General features: G+C 44.1%; 1 protein-coding gene across 1 annotated transcript; it reads right to left on the reverse strand.

Annotated features, from left to right (window-relative positions):
- Nucleotides 1-215: 215 nt before the first annotated feature.
- LOC103303465 (cytochrome b5) lies at nucleotides 216-27,676 on the reverse strand. Its single transcript, XM_008160470.3, has 5 exons — nucleotides 27,347-27,676; nucleotides 9,154-9,282; nucleotides 7,301-7,330; nucleotides 3,189-3,223; nucleotides 216-1,513 (listed from the first exon to the last, which is right to left on the reverse strand). The coding sequence occupies exons 1-5, from the start codon at nucleotides 27,473-27,475 to the stop codon at nucleotides 1,432-1,434; spliced, it is 405 nt and encodes a 134-aa protein (XP_008158692.2). The 5' UTR covers nucleotides 27,476-27,676; the 3' UTR covers nucleotides 216-1,431.
- Between the last annotated feature and the right edge of the window lie 265 nt (nucleotides 27,677-27,941).

Below are 27,941 nucleotides of genomic sequence, written 5' to 3' on the forward strand. Positions count from 1 at the left end.
AGAGGAAAAACTGAGGAACTGGGCACGGGAATCTTCGCTATATGAGTGTCAAAAAGAGGAATGCAGGTCCTAACAGTCATTCTAGTTCACTCCTTAGCTACCCATGAGTAAGCCAAGGCAGCACATGTGGACCAGAGTCCACGGACTCTGATGTCGATGATGTCCCGGAACTCAGAGGGAACGTCAGCACCACAAGGCCATCACAGGAGGCGTGATTTTGTTCCAGGCATGCGTTTATTGAAATCTGAGTAAAGGATTCCCACATGATACAGCATCCTTCCCCACCCCCTAGATTTGCTCCAACTTTAACTTTCAGTGATAGAAGAGGCAAAGGGTGATACATGTCAACGGTTATAAAAATTTATGCTCTGTAGTAAAAAAAAAAAAATTCCTTTCAATGTGTCAGTGGTTTCTGAAGAACCCTCACCTCTGTAGTCAGCTAGCTTGCCCATGTAAACTTGCACAGTCACAGCTAACTAGAGTACTGAGTGTCTACAGATTCATCCCCCAGCTTCCACTTTGAAAGACAAAAGGCATGGGGCGGAGAAAATAATCAAAGATGAGCCACTCAGTCCTCGGAGCCCTGCTAGATCCCCCAAGGCTCATCTCCAACAGCTCAATGCCTTTAGACATCAGATTCCAAATGTCCCACAATCTCTTTCAAATGTGTGTTTTTATGGATTAGAAAATCAGCATTTCCTTACAAGAATACATAAACAGTTTTTGCCTTGAAAAACTATATAACCGAAAACTTTGGACTGATATTTTGGAGCTGAGAGAAGGGACAGCTGTAATGTCCTCTCATGGGTCTCAAGTTTGTTTTTTGTTGCTGGTATTTTTTAATCAAAACAGAGAAGAAGTCTCCACTTTCTCTTTTGATAATCTATTTCAGGTAGAATAATTTTTAGAAATCCTTAGGCTATCATATCCAGGGCCTTTCTTAACTTCCTTGAGAAAGAAATTAAATGGGAAACATGCAATACCAAGTTTTCAACTAGATATTCCCTTCCTCACATCATACAAACCTTCACGTCATACAACCTTCATTTAATTAATACATTAAATGACTCCACTAGACAATCGGAGATTTGAAATATTAAAGACAATTACATCCCACATCGACAGGCACACAGGGTGGTATATTTGAAAAGCCAGATGCATTTTTGAAAGATCATGCCTACAGTGAGTAAATCACGTAGTCGTGGGACGTTGAAAAGAAGTTGATGAAGAAGAAGGCACAATGCGAAAGTTCAAGGGTAGACAGAACAGAACAGTTCTTTTGGCTTGGCTTGTTTCTAACGTAGGAGAGGGAAACAGGTGTATTAAAATTACTTTTCAGGTGAAGGTTTCTGTTCATCGAAGCAGCTAACACTGGCTTCTTTCTTCCTGATCCAAGGCAGCCTTTTCTTCCATCGGCTTCTGTGGAGGTGTTTAGTCTTCCGCCATGTAGAGGTGGTACATCAGGGCCACGACCAGTGCGGAGATGGCTGGGATCACCCAGTTGGTCCACCAGCTGGAAAGGAACAGCAATGATGCTTCATGGTGTTTGATGCAGGTGACACAGTCTCTGCACCTTCCAGTTACCATGGAAATCGTCTCTCACCTCTCCATGAAAGACCACTGTGAGTTGCTAAAAGTGATGTGAGCTGGCATTCGGGCCAATTCCACTATAGTTCTAGCTTTATAAGAAAACTAATGACCTCCTCCCCCACCCCCCAGTTCCACTTATATCTCCTTCTATAAACGTATACAAACAGCTATGAATTACTCCCCCAAAAGATGTTACGATTTAGGACTGGTGACTTACCTAAAGGACATCAACTCTGGGTTACGTGTCACAAGCTCACAAAGGGAATAGTCCTTACAGATTTTACTCTAGTTTCAGACATTCATTAAGAACTTAAAACAGCATTAGGTTGAGAACCAGAAGAACAAGGTTCCCCTTTTGGGAGAGCCTTGGGCAAGCACTATGGCCAAGGGCAAATCCGGCACCCTGAGCTGGAAGGAAAGGTAAGGGCTTTGAACCATAGGGTGATTAGGATTGACCAGCAACACAGCTCTACCGCTTGTATTCTGTTTGGAAAAATCTAATCTTTACACACATGTAGTAGACTTAGCGTGTTAAGAAACATGTGGCCCACAGTTGCAAGTTCACAAAAATGACTAACTGACCTAGTGATCAGTCCTGAAGCAGAGAATTTTGGACCTACTATAAATAACAGCTTACAGATCGAATCAGGGGCAGAGCTAGGGAGGTCTTTAATTTAGATGTGAACCTATCATTTCTTAGGAAACAGAAATTAACACATAGGTTTTAGAATCTGAATAAAGCCAGACAACACCTATGTATACGTCCATTTTTTTGCCATACATTTTCCATCCTTCAATCCTCTGCACACATCAACCCCTTCAAAGACCAAGTCAGTATAAAGATTTCAATTGCAGAAGGATTACAAGTGTGATTTTCATTTCGGTGGGGTTTCAGTTTCCCTTTTGGAAGGAACAATGTGGCAGTGAAGAGTAAGGTGGGGTACTGCCCGGAGGCAGGGAAGGGACCAGAACACCAACAGCCCAGGCAATTAACTTTCACAGGGTGAAATAAAATTGGCATAAATCTGTGGTTTTGAGCTCGGGTCCAAAATATATATTTATATGGTGGAAATTATACAAGTCAATATGACAGACCTGCCAAAAATGTTCCCATGATTTTGGACTAAAATGAAGAAATCTAGTCCACGGAACAAGTGATTCGGGCCACACCTGGATGACAGGGTTCAATTTCAGGGCCACGAAAAACTGAGCCATGCTTAGACAGATAGGATCACTGCAGTTTAAGGAACTGACCACACATCAAATGAGGAAGGAGATACAATGTTTGCCTGGAGATTAAAAGGTTGTGCGGCCCTTGGACTGCCCTGTGGGGAAAGGAGACTGGTTTGCTCCGTCTGTCCCCACGGGTAGGTGCAGCTGGAGGGCGAGATTCGCGGTGTGAGCTGTGTGCAGTTTAGGAGGGAATGCCCTGAGCAGTCTGGGTGCTGAGTGGAGGTGACCCCTGGATGTCCACTGAGGGGGGCTCCATGAAAGTTCGAGCATCAGAGAGGCCCTGAAGTCAGGGACAGGCCTCTAGTCCAACTCTGATTCTAGGAGCCTTCTGATCACAATAATTTTAAGAGGAAACTACCACATACCTAGAATTTGAGTCAACCGTAGTAATGAGAGTTTCCTGAAACGCAAGAGAAAAAGTAAAATAAGTTAAAGGGAACAACAGACTGAAAAACCGGTTTTATAATAAGATCACATTCATCTACTGCATTCTTCAAAAAGATATTGAAAGGGAAAATTACATCATACACTGCTTTTCACTAAAATGCCTAATTTCGACATTTTTTCCTGAAGAATTTTAAGAATGATCTACATTTAAATTACTTATGAACATAACCTAGAGAATTTGAAAGAAAATGTTAAAAACTTATAGGCTACAAAAAGATCCGGTACAAAACAGATATCTGAATAGTTTAACGTAGAAAAGGACAACAGCTATGATTACACACACACAACCCCATTATTACCTTTAGGAAGAAAGTTTAATTCTTCAAAATCATGAATGAAACGTTCAATAAAAACATTTATTTTATTCAAATCTTATATGAAGTAAAAGTGTCCCCAAATTATATTAAAAGGACGTGTCAACCAAAAAGAAAAAATTAAGAACCACCATTTAAATTGTAACACGCTGGGCAACCTTTCTTTTGCTCTGACAAGACAGTTCTAGAAAGATCCTGGAGGCCTTGGGGACTGACCTCACACTGTCACCCCAGAACCTCCAGAACAGGACGCCCTGTGTGCTGGGGTCTGTCACAGTTCCAGCCTGTCTACCTCCCAGCAGCTTCCGAGAGTTCTTGTCAGACAGGGAAAGTGAACTGAGATGGCTCTGGAAAATGCACACTTCCCCAAACAGCCGAATGACTAAGGCCTCGTGACTCAGAAACTTTTCCAGGCTTGCAAATGTGTTAAGAAGCATTCTTTTGAAATCCACACCAGCAAAAGCATTAGAACTGCAGAGGAAGGAAGCCATAAATAAGGCGGCAGCAGCATTTCATCTCTGCAGGGTCTCAAAGCGCAGAACAAAAAACCGTTAGCAACACAAGCGGCAGTGTGCAGGTCTGCATTGAGGCGAAGCTCCACACAGCAGGCGCGCTGAAGCTGCCGCCGAAGGGCGGACACCTGTTAGGGATGAGCAAGCAAAGCAGTTCAGAGACCCACCAACCTGGGAACATGGCCGTTAAGATTCCTGACACGGGAGGGGGAGGAGGGGAGGAATAAATCATTAAAAAAGTAAACTTTACATTTCTTATCTTTTTGAGCAATGTTCAATCCTAGAGACTACAACGAGTATTCACAACTACTGCAAGGTGATTTTTCAAATTTTATATATCATAAATAAAGTTAACAAAGATTCTTAGAAGTGGAATATGCAAAAATATTAGTTGGCTATTAGAAGACATAATCAACTCTGAAACACAACAGTTCATTGAAGGCAAAATATTATTGTCACACCAGAAAGTTAGTCCTGAAATAGTGAACAGCAGGCAAACACGCATCCGTTACTTTGTTACACGGAGCACATGCACATGCACTTGACCGAACATGCTGGCAACTCTGTGGACACAGCTGGCCTGGCCTCCCTCCGCCCACACGGCCTGAGCGCTGATGCTCAAACACCACTGGAACTTCCTCACCACCAGCAGCAACAGTGAAATTGTACAGAGCTGACCTTTAAGAGATCATATGTGATTTTGATTGCTTGTTAACTGTTAGGCTCTTACCCCAGGATGCTTGAGAATAAAGCAAGTATGAATTACCAATTAGCCCATTGATGAAAAAGGAAACGGTCTTTCCTGCCCAATGCTCTGAAGGGACTAAGTTGGGCTTTGGTATGTAACTAACCAATATGTCAACCACAAACAGGGAGAAAAGACCATGGTTTTTGTTACAGGCTCTGCCACTCACTCTGTGACCTTGAGGGGTTCAATTTCAAGCAGGTTAACAAGCTACCTCCCAGCAACTTCTAAACAGTACATAATACGCTCTATATAAAGACATGCAAAGGCCATCAAGCTTTTGCAAATCAAAGTCATCTAATTTATAGGTTCTCACTTAGCCAATTCCTTAATTGGAACTCTTTCCTAAAAATACTATTGTCAGACTAATGGTTTTCATGCTAAGTTGAGAGCCTACATAAGCTTAAGAGTCTGCAACTGTCAAACCTAAAATGGGTGGTGGCCCTGGTGCTGCAGTGTGACCTTGGACAAGGTCAAACTTGGGACAAGGTCTGAGTGTCACCTTCCCTGGATCCTGAATCTTCATCTTCTCAGGGATGCCTGAGAACCAAATAAAGTCATACATACAGCAATGCTTTGACAACTACAACCAAGAAAAGGCACTCCAACTACTAATATCCTCCGTGTAAGCAAATTGGATATAGATTTATTCATTTAAAATGCATCATTTCTATGTCTGCAAAGACCTTATTTTTGGCAAATTAACATTATACTTTCCTTTGGGCAGAATCAAGCTAATAATCTTTGGTTCATCTTATTTCACAATTCAACTAGCTATGTTAAGCAGGCAACATTTCAAAAATTCAGACCACAGCATACATTTATCAGTCTGGAGGTAGATGGATGGTTATACAGACACTCACAACAAAAGAATAATCTAAGGACACTCTCTTCTTCTGGCAAACCAGACCACATGAAAGGCAAGTCTAGAACAGTGGTCCCGTATTTCCTCTCACGAAATTTGCTTTCGGCCTCTAAGAAAAAGAGCCAGTTCTTGTCCCACAGTCCTCTCGTTCTGCTCTAATGTAAGCAAGGCCACATCTGTTCTAAAAGCAGACAGAGGAGAAAAGAGTCTGTCTTTCAAAAATAAGGCAGTGACAATGGGAGACCTTAGCCCTAATTGGTGCTTTCTGCTGGTAGGCATGAAATGGTTGGACCTGCATTAGATCTAAGCTCACGTACTGAGCCTTAGCAAATCCTTGTTTGATTATAGCCAAATGATTTGCACCAAGATTACTCAATACAGAGCACCTAACAGGAGAAATTATACTTTTTCCCTGACAAGCTTTGGAGAAAAAGCAAAAACTTCATACACCGCAGAATTTCGGCATTCCAAAAAAGCAGCCTCAAAAAAGGTGCTAAAGCCATATGAACCAACAGCAAGGATTCTAAGCAATTGTTACAGAGGCAATTCAAAGTCTGAAGTCCATTTTTTATCTCCCCAAAGATAAAAACATTGAACTTAAGCCTTCCTTGAATAGGGAAAGGAGAGAATATAAATGAACGGCATCACGCAGACTTTCACTGTATTATCTGGATTGCCAAGGTAAATGTGGCCCTTTATGCTCTGCTGGATTAACTGCTTGATTTTCTTGTAGATTAAATTTAGACAATGTCTTGTCAGTAGCAGCTGGTAAATGAGTTCACCAGATCCTAACACGAGCCCCGTGAAGTCTTGCTGTTATGCTCTCTCTAATAAAACCAAGAAAATAAACTAAAAAAGAAAAAGTATACTTTCTGTCATTTGTTTCAAGCAAACTTCCCCCACAGTCCTTTAGTTACAGGCCCAGGACTATTTTTCCCACTTGCACTTTCAGGGACTTTGGCGGTTGTCACAATTCTTACTCTGAATTTATCTTCAAGTATGAGTGAGATGACCACCTCAGAGAGAAGGGCTAGAGAACCTGGCACAAAATTAGTATCACTAGAATTATTTTCCTTTCCAAAGGAAAAATGCACCAAAAAGTTATCATTTAATTTAAATAACATTAAATTTATCCAGGATTTACTGAACATCTACTTATGCCCCAGAGATGTGGAGATGAAGACATGGGAAGTATCCTCAAAGGTTTAAGCATTAAGACCTCAGCTCAATCAGATTTTAAGTTCTCTGAAAATAGGGCTGAGTCAAATCTTTCACTCCAGAGGCATAGTGTGAGTTATGAAAAGGAACTAGCTCTTCAAAAGTTATCCATTAATAATCATGGTGGGAAAATTATCTTAGGTATTGAGAGTTTATGACAAGAACACACGCCTATCCTAATGAAATATAATGACTGGTCTATACAAATACAAAAGTGTGTTGAGCCAACCCAACAGATTACATATTCATTTAACCTAGAAATACACCTGTGCTGGCCTCAGTCAGATCAGTAAGAGACCTTTGCCCTCCAGTTTTCAGGAATGAGATACAGTGGCAATAACTATGGCCACCGAGATATCAAGATAGTTACACTTACCGTGGGCTTGGTTATCTTTGGTCTGTCATCCTGCAATAAAAAACAAGATATATTACAGAATGGAAACGTCTACAAATGTGCCATTTCCAAAGTACTCATTTTACTGCAATTTCTAAAAAATGTTACTGTTCAGTAATTACCTTTTCAGGTTCATCTATCTAGGCTGCTAAACACAAAGTTTGATCCCGCTGACTTGACTGCAAAAATTGTTAGCAGATTAAGTGCTGAAAGGTATTTTGATCTAGAGTTCCAAGTTTCTAACAGCATCTATGATTGTCATACTTATTTGTTGATGTGTGTGCACTTATTAGACTCTGATTCTGATCTTTACTTCAGGGAGCAGCTGAGTAATCAGATTCCTCCCTTCCATCCTCTCAAATTGCCTTTGAGATGTGTGTATGTGCGTGTATGTGTGTGTACATGTGTATATGCATTGTATATATATGTGTGTATATGTATATGCATTGTGTATATATCTATGTGTATATGCATTGTATATATATGTATGTATATGTATATGCATTGTGTATATATGTATTTGTGCATGTGTATATATGTATGTGTGTATGTATATACACATTGTGTGTATATCCATGTGTTTATGTGTATATGCATTGTGTGTATATATGTGTATGTATGTGTGCATGTGTATATTCATTGTATATATGTATGCGTGTGTACAATTTGTGTGATATCCTTAGTAAAATCCTGCAATCTCCCAATCTTAGTGTCAGAATCTACTTAAACCTCTGGCTGAGTCAGTTAAAATAAAGTGCATCTAAAACAGACCACAGGTGAATCCTGTAGGCAGAAGAGACAAAAATGCTGCTGTCACAGCCTAAAAAGCCAGCGCTCTACCCTCACAAGCTTTGGAAGAGAGAGTAAGAACAGAATGGAACGTTTTTTAAGGGCAGGCCCCACTGATTACCATAAAACTGCCCCCCTTTGGTAAAGTATGAAGATGAAAGTATGTGGGTGAATAAAATCTCCAGACAAATGAAGCCTATTTTCTCCAAGTACCATCTCTTACCACCACAAACCCCACCTGCCAACTCAATGGAAATGTGGAAGTGCTCTACAATGGTCCCATCTGCAGGCTTTCCTAAAGAGCCTCCTCTCTCCTCTTCTTCACTCACCTACCACAAGGCAGGAGCGCCCACTGCTCAGGACGCTGTCCAAGTTTGCAGCTATTTTCCTGATAACTTCAGTGGACAGACTAGCGAAGTTGTACATGGCCATTTACAAATGCCACTGAAGGTCCTGCATTCATATTACAGCCCTGGCTTGATATAAAAGCTGAATCAGGCCAGTGTTTCCTCAAGGCCGGTCCATGAACCAGCACCAGCGGGGATGGTCCCAAAGATCTGGGGTGAAGTTTTATAGAAGGCAGAGTCTACTCATTTAATAGAGCTGATTTTTCTTAATTAAAATCATTTTTTAAGAATACAATAGTCTCAAACTAATGAAACTAGAAGGGGGATTCTTAAAAAATATTTTGGTAAAAAAAAAATATTTTGGTCAAAAATGAAAACTATAAAAAATAAAATTATACTGGGTTTATATCCTCCACTTTCTAAAATTTGCTCCTCTGTGACCCTTCAGGGTCTGAGACACACTGTCCCCAGGGCATGGCCTCAGAGTTAGAGGATTCTGACTCTAAATGCCAATGGGAAATGCAACCAGGGAAATGCAAAGAAACTTCTAAGCAATTAGTTTCTGACAAAAATGGTGTTGTAAAATCGGGAGGAATTGTTCTACTTTACTCCTTTTTAAATCTGCACGTCTACAGATTTGGGTAATGTCAATCCATAGCCTTAAAGAAAAAGAAGTAAAGGCCCCCAAAAAGCACGTACTGGATGCAGCTCCCCGATGATGTATGTTTTGGACAATTCTCTAGCATCCGTCGAGTGCCCAACATCCTCAAAGTTCTCAGTAGCATCCCCTCCAGCTTGTTCCCTTAAGACTTCTTCCCCACCAGGATGCTGTTCAAAAGACACATAGACATAAGAATAAGTAAATATTTTTCCAAGCAAATGAGATCAAGGAAGTGGCCGGTTTATTTGGTTAAATAAATAGGTTATTCCAGAAGTCACAGATGACAACGCGTGAGTATAACTCATCCATAATGTGAATGAAAACAATATACTCACTTGTATTCAAATACCTTCTTGAAAGTATGGTAGAACCCTTCTCCAATGGTGTTCATTTCTCCGGGTTATTCACATGGCAATAACAGCATTAGGCAGATATTTTCAATCCTTTGGCAAATGCCCTCTTTACTTTTCCATAAAGCTCTCAAAATTGCTCTTCTCAGTCTTTATCTAATCTATTTTTCTTGAGTTCTGTCCCTTTGACCTCGTAGGTCTAAGTGTGAACCTACACCATTACCTTAGATGTAATTCATCTTTGAAAAGTACATTGTGTACCTGCCAAGTACAGAGAGGGGATAGCATGATGGGCAGGTAAGCGAGTCCCCTGCCTCTTGCAGAACTTACCTTTTGGTCAAAAGGAAAAGTGAAGCAATCGGGTATCATAGTGACTTGCTCAAGATGCTGCCATAGGGACATGTCATTGATAGGGAGCAGAAGCAAAGAGGAAGGAGTTCAATTCTACACAGGGAAGGGGTGGAAAGAGCCATTTGTGTAATCAAAGCATTTCAGTGCTCTTAGCTGCTTTCATTGGTAAAACCCAAGGATGGTCATGATGCAGGAAGGGGAGATTGACACTTGGGCCCAGTCATGGATATGGGTGAAGGCAAGGGAAGGAGTTCTCGGCCAAATAAAAAGAAAGTACTTGGTTATATCATCCTAAATACTTTTTCAGGGGTAAAAACTTTCTTAAATTGAGCTTCGTTATTACCTCAGATCAAATTCACCTGCCCTTGAGCTAAACACCTGTAAGTATCCAATAGCCAAAGAAAACAATTCTTCCTTGCACAACTGACTGCAGTCTCGTTTTAATTCCTCCCAATAATGGAAGACGTAAAGGCACATAACACTTTAGAAATGTGGACAATTATTCTGTTTTGAAACCTGTTTCTCCTTTTGTGTAAACATATCTAGTGCTAAACAAATTTACTTATTTTTTTCCTCTACTATTTATAAAAGTTATCCATCTACATTATAGAAAAATCGGAAAGCACAAAAAGAAAATAAAAATCACCTAAATCACCCATAATCTTGCCATCCAGAGAAATCTGGGTATACATATGCATATGTGTAAATAGTTTAAAAAAGAAAATTGTGATTGCGACCTTATGCACACAGCTTTGTTAGACAAAAAACAGATGATGATACATGGTACAGAGACAGTATGCCTAGTGGTTACTCCCCCTATGTGAACTTGGGAAAATAATGTGCCATTTGCATTATTATGTGCCATTTGCCTTATTGTGTACTCAACACACACCACATGTTGCCATGTGCCACAGAACAAATATGCCAGGCTCCACCATGAGCCCATGTCAGGGCTCCTGACAATCGCTTAGAAACTCTCCATGATTACAACTCAAGTGAAAACCAGTGCTCTGAGAAGCATGTCAAACTCAAAGGCTAACATGGGCCAAATAAACGAAGCTTGCGGCCCACAGGCCACAAGTTTGACATGCTTGGTGTACAGCCACCAAGAGGCTGAGTGAGGGGCAGGACCATGTGTCTGAAGTTCCCAGAGAGGAGGGAGCAGGTGGGTCCAGGACCAGAGAGGAAGGGCAGGTGGAGAGGGCAGGGCGGGCACACAAAGCTCAGGCCTCTTCAGAGATTCTCAGCTTTATCCTTCGGGCAACGAGAAGTCATTGAGAGGCTCTAAGAAGGGAAGGTGACAAAATCAGGTGTCATTTAAAAACTAAAACCCTGTCTTCGGCGTGGACAGCAGCTGTCAGAGCAGGAGAGGATTTGGGAGACTGCAGTGAGCTTATGTAGATGAGGGTGGCAGAAGATGATGAGAGCCTAGGGCAGGCTGGAGGCAGTGGGAGATGAGGAGGTGGATGGTGAGGGACAGACAGGGCGCACTACAGAACCCCTTGTCAAGTTTCTGTCAACTGACTTATCCAAGAAGTGGCCAACATCAAAGCTGAAGCTGGCCAAGGACGAGACGACTCTTCTGTGTGGCAGGTCTCAGGATCGAGTCTCACCAGTATTATGATTTTGCCAACCGTGGGGTGTTAAAGGGTAAGAATAAGAAGTTCTTGTCTGTATAATGACAATGCAATAAAGCCTTGCGTGATGCAGCTGGTTTCAGTTTATTTATTTACATTAATTTAACATAAATGAATAATTTTATGGCTTTAGTCCTCCTTTTACAATCACTAAAGGTCTGAAGTGGTCTCTTAAAGTCTTTTTCAGTTACACTTTATGTAATGTGAGAAATACAGTTGTAACTGTGCTTGTGAATTTGAGAGTTTATTAAAGTTACGTGTCTGCCAGACACATACAAAAATGAGAGAAATGCAAATAAGGCAGAACACAAAAAGTTGTAAATGAGTATCAATAAAGCTAAGAAAAGGATAGGTCCTTCCAGTGGAAGGACAGGCAACAAAGGAAGGCCTGAGGACTTCACTGTATGTCTCAATATGCCCAATGCCTGACAGATGGGAGGGCAGGTCACCCCTTCCCTCTTGATTGGTCGGTCATTCCAATTAATGGCACTCGCTGAGCCTGTGTGGGGCTCAATGATCTAAAAGGTGTATTCCCTGTTTTCTAAAAACAAAAACACACACACAAAACTAAGAGCCCAAAAAGGAAGAACATATTATAAACTTGGTAAATTTTTTTCACTGGGCACCAAATACCTATAATGATGAAGCAATACTGACAGTCCTTTTGGACAATGCTAATAAACAGAACAAGCTCAGGTTCTGCTTTCATGTTTAATTAGCAGTGCCACAGTATTTCCAGGTAAACACTGTTGAGTTACCTGCTGTGAAAAGCCCACATATTTAAAACCAATGACTAACATGTCCCTCTTCACCTGTGAAGCCAACAGAGCCATGATCCCATCTACCCTTCCTCTTTTGAAATATATATACTGCAGTGGTAAGAATTTGCTTTAATAGGGTAAATACTGAGTGCAGGTGTTGTTCTCCTGCTTCCTGCGGGAGAGAGGACAAGGTTATCAGGGTTGGCCCCACACTCACAGCCTCGCCTCAGAGACCATATGATAAGCTTTATTCATAACCAAAGTTCCAAGAATCTCACTGAGAAGACGGTGCCCTACGTTTAACACTACAAAGTTCAATGGTTTATACCCTAAGTCATTACAAAAAACATGACCCAAACCCAATGGACAATCCTCCCATGTCCTACTGAGGTCACATCTGAACTGTTCAAGTGAGGAAGGCCAGACCCCAAAGGGCTGTGGCCGGCTCCCCATCTTCTAACCTACTTCGGTATAACTAGTAGCGAGAGAGGTAACATATGCAACATGCAACACTTTTCAAATGAAAATAAGAGTCCAATTTCTCATGCACAGAAAAAAAGAAAAAAAAAAGACTATCAGACTAAAATAGCAGCAGATGCTTCACCGGAGCAAACCAGCACAAACAGATCAGGTTCTGATACAGAGAAAGCACACTTGATGGATCATGGTCTTGGGTTACATTACTTCTGTATGAAGAGACCAAGATTTATAGTCAACACACTGTGAGTGGTGCCTCAAATCCTGTTTCGAATGAGGCCAAAGAGAAATAATAAAGTAATAACTGCATTGCTATAGATTCCACCATATCCAAGATTTATTAAATTGCAGGAAAATTCTATTTCATATTTAATGATGTACACTAAAAATTATCTCTAAAAACTGGCAAGATAAAAGAAACTTAGATACTACTCCTGATGCAGATGATTTCAACAAATTCTTGATATATAGGCAATAATCTTAAGGAGACAGAAAATGTGAATAAAATCAGTCATTCTACACTCAAATACACAGTCTGCAACTACATTAATTCAGAGTGAAAACACTCTCCTGGTCCATTCTTCATTCCTACTGTTTATTTCTACAGCCATTTTACAGTTCCTTAGATTCTCTACTCAAAATATAAAGATGAGTTTAAATTATAATTTTGGCATCACCATTGCTAGTTATGTTCCCCTTTAATACAAAAGAGGTGAGCAAAGTTTACCACCCAAAAATATGCCTCTTTGGGATATTGATCATCTTACACTGGTTAACTGTAAGCAACAGCAGATGTGGGAGAAGCTCTGAAAAGCAAGTAGACGTTACAGCTGTGAAACGATTTTTACATTTTTAAGGGAAGCCTCCATCTGTAAGGGTGTCTCCCTCACAGTGCCAGGCCTGCTGTTCACCATCAGTGCAGAAGGCAGGTCTTACATCCACATAATAATCTTACTCTTGTGCACTGTGCTCTTCCTTGTCACCTCCCATAACTGACCACCTCCAACACCTTCTCTATCTTCAGGTGAAAGCGGTATTTAAGGTGCTGGCTTCCATCATTTTGGCGAGTTACTGCTCCTGGGTCTCTTATCATATACACAGAAGGTATACATCTTATTAAACTTGAATTTGCCTTCTTTCTGCTAATGTCTCATGTGAATTTGATTATTAGAACAGTCAGAAGGACCTTGAGGTGGAAGGAAGTTATTTTTCTGCCCCAACAGTTTCGTAAGTGAGATAATCTTAGGTTTGATACAGAATACTATTTTTACTTAGTCTTTGATCTTAACTCATAGAATCCCTAATTTTAGTGGCTTTGAAAAAAACAAGTGATAAAATCTCAAAGCCAATGGTTGGAAGATCTTGTTTACATGGTAAGAAAGCCTTGCATGCTTGTAAATAGAGCCGGGGTGGGGGAAGGGCGGGGAACGCTACCCATCAAGTTCACAGCTCCAGCCATGGATGAGACAGGTCTTCCTCTCTCCAACCCTCATGGTTTTTAACCACCTTCTACATCTGCTAGAATATTCGTCCTCAAATACCATTCTGACCACTTCATGTGCCTACTCAAAAATCTACAGTGGTGAATTTCTGCAGGCAAATAGAAGTCCTCCTGAATTTCTCACAAAGAGCTTCAACATCTACATAGTCCAGGGGGTACCCAGGTGCAAAACCACATCAGCGGGGCAAGCTGCTCTTAGCTCTGTCAGCTTCTCCCTCCCCAAACAGTTAAACTTCTAGCTGAGAAATAGCTACTTACTAGTAGAATAGCGATTTTTCCCCCAGACTCCCTTGTTGCTGGGTATGCCATGTGATTAAATCCCAGCTAATGAAACATAGGTATAAGTGTCAGAAGAATCTTCTGGAAGCCTTCCCTTCTAGAGTGGTGTGCCCCCTTTACCATTTCTCGTCACCCCTTTCTTCATTCTGCTGTCTGGAATGCGGAGGCTGCCTCTGAACTTGGGATGAGAGCCAGACCCTAGAAATGGTCAGGAAGTGGGCTAGAAGTGTGGCCCTGAGGACTTGACGGAGCACTGCCTGCACACGACACCTGGAAAGCTTGTTCTTCACGACAGGTGAACAAACTTCTATCTTGTTTAAGCACAGTTGTTTGTGGTTCTTCTGAGCTTAATTCTAATTACTACATCCATCATTTGTCAAATACCATGTGCCAGACACTAAAGTCCTGAAAGCACATAAAAGATGCAAATAAACATATTCCCAAGTGTTGAGAAACTTAAAAAACCAAATTAGGACAATGGTCTTCACATACATTAAACAACTGGATAAATATTAAGGGACCATCTTAACATATCCAATATTTAATAATGGGGTTATCTTCATAGATATCTTTAAAAATAGGTTAGAATTTGGATGAACAGAGTAGATACAGATGAGAAATCTCAAGAGGAACCTGAGCAGGGATGAGGCTGAAGGGCTGAAATGTGCTCGTGAGCTGGGTGAGTGAAGAGGTACATCTGAATAAAGCAAAATACGTGAGGCTGTGCCAGGGCTCTTTTTGTGAGCCAGCTTGACTGTCCAGGGGATGCTCAGACTGTTATTTCCGGGTGTGACTGGGAGGTTATTTCCGGATGAGATTAGCATTTGCATCGGAGAACTTAGTAAACGAGGTGACCTCCCCTTTGGGGGGGCTTCCTCAAATCCAGGAGAGCTTGAATAGAAAAGGCAAGGTGGAGAAAAGGAGAATCTGCCCCTTTTCCTGCCTTGTTGATAGGGCTGGGACATGTCATCTCACCTTCTTCTGTCCTTGAACTGGGATTTGCCTCATTGGCTCCCCTGGCTCTCAGCCTGCAGACTTGAACAGAGTGGCCCACCAGCTCTCCCGGGTCTCCAGCTTGCAGATAGCACAACCTGCGACTTCCTGACCTTCCTCATAATAAATCCCTTACGCTCTATGGATCGTGTGTGTCCTGTCTTCTGTTTCTCTGGAGGACCCTGACTAACACAGCTGGATGGTTAGAATGAACCAAATGAGGGAGGGCTGCGAGAGCTCATGGGGAAGGGCGGACAATAAGGCGTTCCTGAACAGCAGCGTGACTCAAACATCACAGGACAGACTCCAAGTGCAGACAGACATCTGACCAGTGGGGGCAGCACAGGGCCTCTCCATCCCCACCCCCTCCCCCTGGCACAGGCTGCAGCCTTCTGGAAAGTTCAACCGCCTCCACCTCCTCTGTGGGACAGCAACAAAAGCATGACACTCAGCTGGAGATCTCGCTCCAAAGGGCAGGCCTGAGGCAGGCCGAAGGTTAAAATCCCAGAAGTTCAGAGTTTAAAAGAACCTCAGAGACTCAACATTCTTAAACTCACAGATGGGGGACCCAGAGAAAATAAGCCCAACGTCAAGCTGACAGTTCATGAAGGAAACAGGCCCAGAACCCAGTTTCTAGCCTCATTCGGCCCCCCCTTCTTTTTGGAGCATGCGTATTAAATGACCATTTTTATGCTTCTGAACAAAGTGACTTTAGATAGGATGCCTTAGAAATAAAGTTTCTTCATACATTTCCCTTTTGGAAATTTAGAGGAAAATCTGTCTCACTTCTTCTAGACACCAAGAAACTTTGTGCTGCCTTCCTGAGCCTTAATCACTAAGATTCAAAGGTCTTTCTCTCTCTCGCGCTCTCTCTCTCTCTCTCTCTCTCTCTCTCCCTCTCCTAGTGCAGGTAACTACCTGGCTACCAGGTTGTCTCCGAAAAACGCAGAAGGGTGTGCAGAAGTCCACTCGGTGTCACCATGTACTCTAAATCCATACCTCCACCCCCAGAGCTTGCTTAAACTAAGCAAAAACAAACGACAATAAAAACCTTTCCACTTAGCTGTACTGTTATATAGCCCAAAGTCCACCAACTCTGGAATACCTTTCAATCCAAACACTTAGCCTGCCAAAACAGGTGTGGTAAACAATGACTAGGCAGAACAATGTGTGCGCAGAGATTATTTGCAATAATGAAGCCAAAGATGAGAACAACTCAAGGGAGTGTGGAAAGTGAACGATTTAAAAAGATTAGGAACAAAATAAGTAGCCTAACCGAATGTTTTCTATCATTTCCAGATGCTGTTTTTCCAAGGAGGCAAAGAATGAAGGGCCTTGAAGCTGGCTGGGTTCTGCAGACTTTTGCTCACGGCCCCCACATGGACTCCGTAGAGGGGCACCTCTGCATGGCACTGCCTGGGGCTGTGCATGCCCCTCGAGCTGAATCATCAAAGCTCAGGTCCAGGTTGGGGAGCGTTAGCTCCCTGTCTCACTTTGAAGATTATGGGATGAAACTTACAACAAGGCCCATGTGTGCGTTCGCCCAGCTGGAAACATCTGCAAAGTCCCCTGGCCAGCTGGGTTGTTACCTCCATAGGGAAGCCACGGCCCTGGCCTTAGAGGTTACAGTCCAGGGGAGAGACAGGCAGGCAGACAAGTAGCAGCTACACACAGCAGCCCCAGGTACAGGAGCCAGCACAGCAGGTGAAGGGATCCACTCGCCCTGGAGCAGGAGGCTGAGAGGGGGTCAGGGAGAGGCTCAGGTGGGAAAGGTTCAGGAGTTGTTCACCAGGTGAGCGGGTGGGGACGTTTTAACAAAGGAAAGGACATTGCAAAGACCCAGAGGCAGTAACACAGTGGCACCCTGGCAGGTGCTGTGGGTAACCCACTTCACAGGGATAAAAATGCATGATGAAGACCAACTGGAACTTGAAGCAAACACAAAGAGTGTGGAGGGTCTGTGGGAGGAGCTGGGCTTAAGAAGTTCTCATACTCCACTAATCACAGGAACCCTACAGACAAAACAATGTTTATAGTAAAGCTCTGTAGTCCTAACTTCCCCTTCCTTAACCTCCTTCTCCCGCCTGGCACGCAGGCCAGAGTGTGCACTTGGCTGCCATGTCTGTGTGCTCTGGGTTGCAACCCTTTCTTTCTTTTTACCAAATAAACCCTTTTTTTTTTATATTTCCTTAAGTTTTTTTTTAATTTCTTTATTGATTAAAGTGTTACATATGTGTCTTTATTCCCCCATTCACCCTCCCCCCAATCCCTCCCACTCATGCCCTCACCCCCCTGTTGTCTGTGTCCATTGGTTAGGCTTATATGCATGCATACAAGTCCTATGGTTGATCTCTCCCCCTTACCCCCACCCTCCCCTACCTTCCCTCTGAGGTTTGATGGTCTGATCGATGGTTTCTCTGTCTCTGGATCTGTTTGTGCTCATCAGTCCAAATAAACCCTTTTTGATGACAAGACACCTAGTCGGTATTATTTTTCAGTCGACAACTATTTGTTGGTTTTTGTTTTTTTTCACTTGTTGTTATTGGATCAGGGGAGGCAATCAGAAAGGAGAATTAAGCACATTATCACCTCCCAACTACTTTATAAATCACACTATCCCATATCACTTATCTAAAGCTACATGAAACCCCTCATTAGTCACATATTAGCCCAACCTCACGCAAGCACTTTCCCCTTTGTGACACCTGCCTGACCCCTCATGGGCTCCCACCTTCCTATACTCCCCCGGTTCCCATGTCATGCTCTAGAAGGAGTGATGGATTGTTCTCTGGTAGGCATAGCTTCTGGGTCCAGCCCGACCCGTGCTATGGAAAAAGCCCAGGCTGGGAGGGACCGGACCAGCAACACAAGGTGCAGCTCTGCCATGTCTTCAGAGAGAGACCCAGGAAGGTACTGATCCTTCTGAGTGTCCATTTCCCCAGTATCAAGAACTCCCTCCTCCTAAGCTGCACAGAAGGGTAGATGATATGATTAGTAGAATACCTGGCATATAATAGCCATTTGAGTAATATCGAGTTCCCTTTCTTCCCCACCCCCACCTGATATTGCCACAAAGAACCTGTACAGACCTGGTACAGTTCCTGACCCGAAATGCTGAAGGCCACATCCAGCACCACCTGCTTTGTCCCACCCCCACCCACCTTCAACTTCAAGTGCTTTTCTATGGATTAAATCAACTGGCCTGATTCTACCGAGGCACAGAACCAAATGACGAGAGTCAACAGAAACAGGTATCATAAGGACAATGACATTTTCTACAGGGGGTCATCTTTAGAGGCCATTAGGATGAGGACAGAGAGATAGTGCAGCTGTGAGCTGGAGAGCTGGCAGTTCTGCAGAATGCTATTACAATTCTCTCTCCTTGAAAGAGAGAAGCAAAATTCTTGGTTATTTTTAGAAAAGGTCACATCATAATAACACAAGTATGTGCCAGTTGTGTGGGAAACAGGGAGGAAAAGGGAAATAAGATGGTAACAGAGGACAGGTTGCTTTGTGTTCCTCCACCGGACTGTCCCCTCCCAGCTGAAGGGATGTTTACTGAGCAGCTACTATGTGCCAGGACACAGGGCAGTGAGGAAGAAGTTCGCGGCTGCTGTCTGGTGGAGAATGGCAGCCAGCAAACAAGAAACATGCAAACATCGCCTGAAGTGCTAGCAGAGAAGTGAAATAGGACGATGATGTGACAGAAAATTCCCCTTTCTGGGAAGCGACACTGAGCTGTGGCCTGAAGGAGGGGGTGACCAAGGGAATATACACCAGGCAGAGGGAAGGAGCTAAGCAGAGAAATGATAAGCTGTTTCCACAAGATAAAGCTGTTTTGATTTTCTTCCAGAAATTACATTCTTTAACGTCATAATAACATGTCACTCAACATGAAAACCTGAGCAACCATCAGCGCGATGGAAGCAGTGGGGTCCTGAAGGCTCTGTCAGGACACGTGCTCTGACATGGGAGAGAAGTCCTTGACATGTATGGCAGGGACTCGAAGACAGAGGGCAGCGTGAGGAAGCTCAGAGGACAGACTTCCTGCAGGGCCTGGAGGCGATACTGAAGTGGAATGGGGGCACTGGCAGACAAGGAGAGAGAGAGGGAGACCGTTACCCACAGAGGACAAGGACCCACAACCAGCGAGGGGGTGGGCAGGGGCGGGCCAGCACTAGCTGAGCCCACAGACGGACGGACTTCATCAGAGCAGGAGCCTCATCAGACTTCCCCTCAGAGCGGCCTGTGCCGGCCAGTGATGTAACAGGCCTCCTGAAAGCATGGGCCCTCCTCACAGACACCCAGCACACATGCAAACAAGCTCTTTCTGAAACAGCACAACACTGACTCTCAGCACCACCCAGATGCCCTGTGTTAGGAACGGAGGCCTTGAAGACCTCCAGGTCTTTCTTTCCTTCCAGACCCCCCTGTGAAGAGCTGCCGCGGCTACTTCCTTCACCTTTTAGAAGGAAACACGGGAAATGACAGCAGATGGGAAGAAAGGCACTATTAGCCCCCTCTTTACCTTCCAAGCGTTCCCTTTATGTTCAAATCTTTCCATTCACAACTTCCCTTTGCTTTCTTCCTGGTTCCTACAGAGAACTCTGGATACGGGGAGAAAAATCTCAAAGCAGATGATGGCATCTATGTACAGGTAGGGTGGCTTTTTCTTTTACAGTTTTGCTAGTGATCTCAAAAATGCCTGCGGTCTCACGCCCGTGTCACAGAGACAGCAGAGGAACTCGGACTGGGGAGTCCCACGTCCTGAACTGAAAACCTGGCTTTCAATCCTCACCCGCTGTGTCATTTGAGCAATTAACGGAGGCTCCTAAGCCACATTTTTCTTACCTAAAAAAAGGCACCAGCACCACCACTACCCACCTGAGAGGCTTATTTTCAGAATTAACAGTACAAAGGCAAAGGGGGTTTTATGCGTTTTGGCACACCGTCTAGCACACACGGAATGGCCATCAATGCTCAGTGAGTGTCCATTGCTATCACAAATAATATTAGCCCACCGGGGATTTCTGCTAGGGAGGGAGTGTGAATGACAGTGATTTAATACTTTCTGCAGAAGGTGGGAGGCGGAGGAGCAGGCTGGATATATTTTGTGTCCTGGCCCGTTTTTGTTCAGCTCTGCCACTGAGAAAACAGCAGGCGTGGGAAGACGCAGGTAGAAACAGGCACATCCAGGCCGTCACTGCAGAAGAGACAGAGGCTGCCCGCCCTGCGAGCCAGACACAGAAAACCGCTGACGGGCCCTAGGGGAGGTGAACGCCGCCCGCCTCCCTCCCCACCATCAATGCTGGTTCAATGTCATTGTTCTGGACATGCCGTCCTCATGGGCAGACCAGAACACGATTCTGGGGATGGAAGAACATGACTTTTTGCCATCATCCATGAGACATCAGCTCTCCCTAACCAAAGGTCACTTACCACAAGGCTGCACAGGCCAAATACTACTGACCTGGCCTGATTTCTCCCACCCACGTCTTCAACTCACTTTCCTGCCCCATGTGGAACTTGATAAAAGACACAGGGAGCCAGTTAATAAATACACTTAACGGGATGTTTCCAAGAAAACAAGTTCAAAGGTAATGGGGGTGGGGGTGGGGGGGCGGGGAGAAGCACACACTAAGATTTGGAGAACACCTCTGAGCCGCTGCTGTTTAAATGCCCCCTTGAGTCTGCTACCTCTGGCCACTGTTCTGAGCACCTGGACACGGACTGCTGCTGACAACTGTGGCTCATGTTAGCATAAACAAGGCATTACTCGCTGTAGTTGCACTTTTAAGAGAATTTACATGTTAAAGGGGCTGGAAAAAATGTTTCCATGCATTTCCCCTTCTGACAAAAATACACACCCAAGTAATTCAGGAGAGGAAGTGGGAACTCAATCAAGCCTCTCAGGTATTACAGAGAACTGAACCTGGGAGGACGGACCTGGCTACCTTGTGGGCCTTGTGGTCACTGGTGTGACCGACGTGGGCACCTCGGGGACATAATTATAAACACTTAATTTATAAGTAAACTTTAACTTAAACGATTTCCAAACTTTCCCAAGTGTTTTCACATATATTATTCCTGCCAGTGTTCACAAGTCTAAGGTAGATTCAGGTGGCAGAATGCTCCCTGCTTAAGAAGGAAGAAAATGATTTAGAGAATTTATCTGACTTGCTCCAATCACCTCAACAATAGATCTAAGATTTAGATCCAGCTTTCTGCACCCCCATCCAACACTGTCCCACAACTGACTAGTGGGACAGAGGCTGTTCAGACTCCATTAGATACAGAGAACAGACAGATAGCTGTCAGAGGGGAGGGGGTTGGGGCTTAAGTGGAAAAGGGGAAAGGATTAAGCAAAAAAAAAAAAAAAAAAAAAAAACCAAACAAACAAACATCAAAAAACAACTCACAGACAATAGTATGGTGATTTTATCGTAGGGAAAGGGGAGGTGGAGGGAGGTAGCAGAAGGTCTAAGGGGGATAAATGATGATGGAAGGAGACTTGACTTGGGGTGGTGAACATACTACAATATACAGATGATGTATTATAAAATTGCATACCTGAAACCTGTAAAATTTTATTAACTGATGTCACCCCAATAAATTAAATTTTAAAAATGTACAAGGTACTTATTGCTTATATTCTGTGGTTTGGAGAACTTTTAGAATAACAGATAGCTGCATTAAGGAGAAATGAGCATTATTTACTCCTTGAGTTACCCACAATGGCCTGCACAGTCTGTGCTCCCTGCAATTTAGAATTTCCATCTACCTTAAAGATACATAAAAACAAAAGTTGGCAATCTCGAGTGTTTGCTTTGAAACAATAAAAAAGCAACCAAAAACAAAACAAAACACACACAAAAACAACAACCCACAAATTAAAAACCTCTTCTCAAAAGTAGCAAAAAGTTACCAAAAGAAAAAAAAAATTATGTAGAACCTACAAAAGTAGCCCTGCCCACAGGCTTACATTCCCCAATGGCCTGTGAGACTGCTACTGTTCACCCGTGATGCCTGAGCCACTTAAACACCAGAGTCTCTTTATATTCTCCTCCTATGGATTTCATAACTTCTAGTTTTATTTACCAAACTACATAGGTTAAATAATTGGCAACCGCGGCTTTGTAGTAGTATGAGATTTAGAATGTTATCAAACTTCCTTTCGAAAAGCAAAGGCATTTCAGATTTTAGCCCTATATACCACAGCCCTATCAAGGGTTAAGATATATGGTTTTTCAAAATTAAGGACACTGAGTTTCGGGCACCCACAGTCTCTTCTTGGATCCCAGGAGCACTGAGGTCCCCCAGGCTCAGAACCACTGGTCTCTGCAAAGCAGGCAGCCATGTTCAATGGACAGTAACAAAAAGTAAGTCCTTACCACAAAAGCTGCTATAAAGTCACTGCCTAAGATGATGAAAGAGAGTCTGGAGCCAGCAGCCTTATGAGGCACATGATGCTAAGGATCAGCCAAGACACAGATCGAAAGCATCATAACCCCAGGGTCCCCAGAAATGGTCTAGAGCAGGCGTCCTCAAACTACGGCCCGCGGGCCACATGCGGGTGTTTTTGCCATTTTGTTTTTTTTTTTACTTCAAAATAAGATATGTGCAGTGTGCATAGAAATTTGTTCATAGTTTTTTTTAAACTATAGTCCGGCCCTCCAACGGTCTGAGGGACAGTGAACTGGCCCCCTGTTTAAAAAGTTTGAGGACCCCTGGTCTAGAGAAACCAATTTCCATCTGCATCATGTAAAGGAGGGGCAACTGGACACAACAGCATTGTGCTCATAACATTTTTCAGGAACATGCCTATTTCACAAATTAAATGTCTACTGGCTGTCATCGATTATGCGACGCCTTCTCTCCCTTCACGGCTCTTTCAAAAGCTGAGTCAATGCTGCCGCCCAAATCACAGAAAGAGAAAAGTAAACCATCCTTTTTTCCTGGCTGCAAGTACCTACATTGTCATTTCAATAATGTCCCTTCAACGTTCTATACTCATCAACCTTACTAATAATATAATCATATGAACTGACCCAACTTCATCAGTATAAATTAAAAAAACTAGAATTCAGGATTGAGAGATAAAAAAATAGTTCAAAATACTTAGGCAACTAAGTTTATAATCTTGCAGGTTGGTATCCGATAGTAACTCAACACCTGCTGCTACTTAGCTGGCCACTAACACTGAGCCCTCTCAGGTGTCTACCGTCCTTTCGAACATGAAAACAGCTTCTAAGGCCATTGTTTCAGGAGACAGAGCCTGTTGTGCAACTAAGAAACTTCACCTATGTTCTTAACTGGGAGAATATAATTTTTTAATAACACTCTCTTGTTTCAATAGCACCTGCCAGATATACACCTTTACTTAAAATCTCATATTAGCACTCAGCTACATCCGATGCTACAGAAAGCCAGCACCCCACCCTGACCCGGCTGATGTAGCAGTCTGCATTACTGCACGGATCTTGTGCCTGTGACCGTGTTACGCGTTTACCTGCATTATTTTGTTTAATTCTTATAATCACCCCATGAAGTTGGCACTATTACCATCTTCCCATTTTACTTTAAATAAGGCATCTGAGGCACAGAGAGTATAGGCAGCAGACCAGGACCCTCTTCCACCCATCAACTATGCATTTTCTCAACATAAACATAGACATGCATATAATCTGTGGTATTCTGAATGATGCCGTGGAAACCATGTTGTCCACATGGATGGGTGAATTCATAGGATAAAGAATCCTGTCCATAGTTAAAAGTTCACTTTAGAGGTAGGAAGCCTTTCCCATCCACCCACTCCCAACAAACCTTCCCTATTTAGGTAAGTTAGTGAAAACAGAATATTCTTTCGTTAGGATGCAAAGTCTTCATGAATTTCTGGAGCTTTTAAATGATAGAAGAAAGGGGAAGGAGAATGAGGGAAGACATCTTCTGGGCTTCTTTGTTTCAAAAGTAGGGATGAGATACTCAGCAATGGCTTCATAAAGTAATGGAACAGGAGGACTGAGGAAGAAGGAAGAACCCCTGTCAGAGCATCCTGCAGTCCTGTGAAGGAGAAGGTGTGTGTTTAAGATGCAGGAAGCCAGGGGCAGGGATCCTAGGATGGTCCTGCTGGGGTGGGAAGCCAAAGACTAGGACCCTGCCTTAAGCAGAGATGTCACAGAGAGTGACAACAAAGAGTAAAGATGGCAAATGGAAGACATTCCCCCAAAAGTGGAATTGGATGTGCTGGGAAAGCTGGTGCTGGGGATTCCAGCTAGAACAGGCTAGCGGGTGTCCTCCCCTCGGCATGCTGCGCTCCTTCTAGTAGGTCTACTTCCGAAGTGTCAGCCTCCTCCCTCTTCTACCTAAATCCAGCCCTGCTGTGAGCCGATCAGGCCCTTTCCACTCCAGTCCACTGACTTGAGGCCCTATTTACTAGAGCCCAAGTGTGAGGTTCCCAGGGATACTCCCGATGGCTGAATACAGCTATGTCACCGTTCCTGTCCACAACATTGTTTTCCGTATTCCTGCTTCCTCTGGGGCTCCGGTGTCCTGACAGACATGAAGGCTAAAAGAGCTCACTCAGCAAATACCACATCGACTGATCAGAAGGAAGGTCCGGAAGAGAACAGTGGGACACAAACTCAAGTCTCAGGGACGCTACTACAGGGAGCACAGTACCAGTACCAATCGAGAAAAGTACAGGGTATAGGGCAGTGATGGGCAACCTTTTGAGCTTGGTGTGTCAAACTTCGCCAAAAAACTGAGCATAACTTGGGTAGTGTGTCACTTTGAGGAAAAAACATTATTTCGCAAATGTTTCATCCTCAGGAGCAGCAAAGGTGTCATCCTCGGCATGCGGCCGCCTCAGCGGCCGCGTGTCATCAGAAATGGCTACGCGTGTCAGTGGTGACACGCGTGTCATAGGTTCGCCATCACTGGTATAGGGACTGCTGTAAACTGGGAATTATTTAAATCACTATAAACAGCAGTTTCTTGTTATCTCACTATAAGTATTCAATAGTGATAAAAACTAATTTCCCCAAATTTTACTTGGCAGCTATTCCAGTTTTACTCGAAAAAACATTATCTAATTCCCCCTTCCGGCCTCAAAATAATGAAATGTAACAGTAAATATTTTAGAGTAAAGTTTAATAATCTTCTCTTATTATCTCTTTCTGAGAAATGTACACTTAAAGTTACGCAAAACACATTTCAGAGCAGGAACTCCTTCCAAACTAGGAATGATTTTTCTCCCCAAGGGGACATTTGTCAATAACTGGGAACATTTTTGGTTGGCACAATTGGGGGAGGGGTGCTACTGACTGACATCTGGTGGGGGAAGGCGAGGGAGGCCTCCTGTACAACACAATGTGTAGGTCAGAACCCACAGAAAAAGAAAGAAATGATAAATGCTTCATAATATAAAACAGCCCACTAATCTTTTATAGATGCTATCCTTTTTAATAGACATGAATAAAGAAAGCACACACTGGATCTTAAAACTACAGAATTACTTATACCATAGGGAGAGAAACAGTTCCAAGTAGACATTTAGTGTCAATTACGCCTGATGCTATGCTCAAGAAACTCTAGTTCAAGAAACTCTAATGGCAAATAAACTCTGTAGTTCAGCATAAGGGGCAGGAAAAATCAGATGTGACTCCAACTAAAAACCACTCCTAACTAAAAATGGGACACTATTTTATCTTCTGGCACTCCACCAATTGACAAGTTCGTGGTAAAAATATCTTACTGATAAAAATCAACTCCAATCTTTTTTAAAACAGTTTTTTAAAATTCTCTGCAAAACAAGTCCCTTGATGTAAACTGTAATCCAGCTAAGCCCAGGCCTCCATCTCAGTTATTCCCTCAAACTATGTAAACAATTCCCATCACTAAACATTCTTTTTTATTGTCTGGGGAATGAAGGAAATTAACTGTTAAGGTTTACGACTTAGACTGCCCCACAGTGATAAAACACCTCCAAAGGTAGCAAAGAAAAGCCCCTACGAATTTATTGCAAAAATGATAACCTAACACAAAGAATCTTAACAAAAGAATGTTTTCCTTTACGTAAGCGAAGTTGTTTTACAATGTCCAAAGTTGCTTTAGGATCAAGTCCCACTGGCAGCGTTTATACTGCTCGGTCCCTCTTCCTTCCTTCTTCAAAGCCAGCCACACACCTACAAGCAGTCCCAGGAGTCCAGCTCTGTACCTCGTAGCAAAGTCCTCATCAGGCGAGTTCACAGTCACCGGGTGGGTGTGGGTGCGGCCCACCCACCCCGGACCTCAGAGTCCCCTCTGGAGGGAACCCCACAGCTCACGGGCGGGAGCATCCAACCTGCTCCTTTTAGGAATCCACTCGGGGAATACCAGAAGTGGACGACCCCGATCCATATGAAGATCCCGTTTATGCAAACTCAGGAAAAATAGGGATCTTTCAACATTCTCCCGCGTAGCTGCGCCCTCGGCCAGGAAGCCGATCCAGCCGCGACTCTGTTTCCCACTAAGTGCTGGGTGGTGCCGCAGTCCTACACGCCCGCGCACGGGCTCCCAAGGCAACGCCTGCCCCGCCACGGCTCCCCCCGCCACAGCGCGGGCCTCTGCGCCTCCGGTCGCACCCAAGTGGGCGCTCCCAGGAGTGCATACACCGGCACGCAAACTCAGAGGGCGCAGAAGCGGCGGCTGACCGAGTGTGTGCAGAGACAGGTGTGTACACAGAGACGTGCAGGCGCGGAGACCTCTCCCAGGTGTGCAGAACTGGGTTGGGCAGGCTCAGGAGCACACGCACAGCCTCGTACCGCAACCCTGCCGCGCTGCGAACCACAGGTCCCAGCAGGGAACCTCCAAACCCCGGTCCGCCGCGCGTCTCACCAACTCACCTCCTCCAAAAATTTGGTCACATCATACACCTTGTGGTGCAGGATCAGCCAGGTGCTCTTGCTGTGGTTGTGCTTCTGGATCTCCTCCAGGGTGTAGTACTTGACGGCCTTGTCCGACGGCTCGGCCATTTCGGAACTCGGCGAGCTTCAGGGCCTGCAGACAGGAGCCACGCCGGGCGGAGCAAAGCGCGTCTCTACAAGCCAGTGCCGGGACATTCCCCCCGGTCCCGGAGGGCGCCTGGGGCGGGCAAGCGGCACCTCAGAGAGGGCGGCTTGCTGACGGCCTCCGATGATTGGCCAGAATCCGTGTCTCTCAAGGGGCCCACCCTCGACTGACACCCTCCACCAGCCCCAGCGCGCCCCGCCCAAAGCGGGTGTTGATTGGCTGAAGATGCCCTATTGCGCGAAGGGTTGGGCGATGCGGAGCTTTCCTTGCGCCTGCGCAGAAGGGGGAGAGGGAAGCTCTGGGGCCAGGGGGTGACCCCTGTGACGCGAAGGTACACGTGCGTGGGAAGGACCGACCCGGCGGGGTGGTCCATAGGGGCCAGCGCAGAGTCCATTCGGTGCGGGGCAGCGACCGCACGTCAAAATCGCC

Source organism: Eptesicus fuscus, chromosome 12 (assembly GCF_027574615.1).
Source record: "Eptesicus fuscus isolate TK198812 chromosome 12, DD_ASM_mEF_20220401, whole genome shotgun sequence".
NCBI lineage: Eukaryota > Metazoa > Chordata > Mammalia > Chiroptera > Vespertilionidae > Eptesicus > Eptesicus fuscus.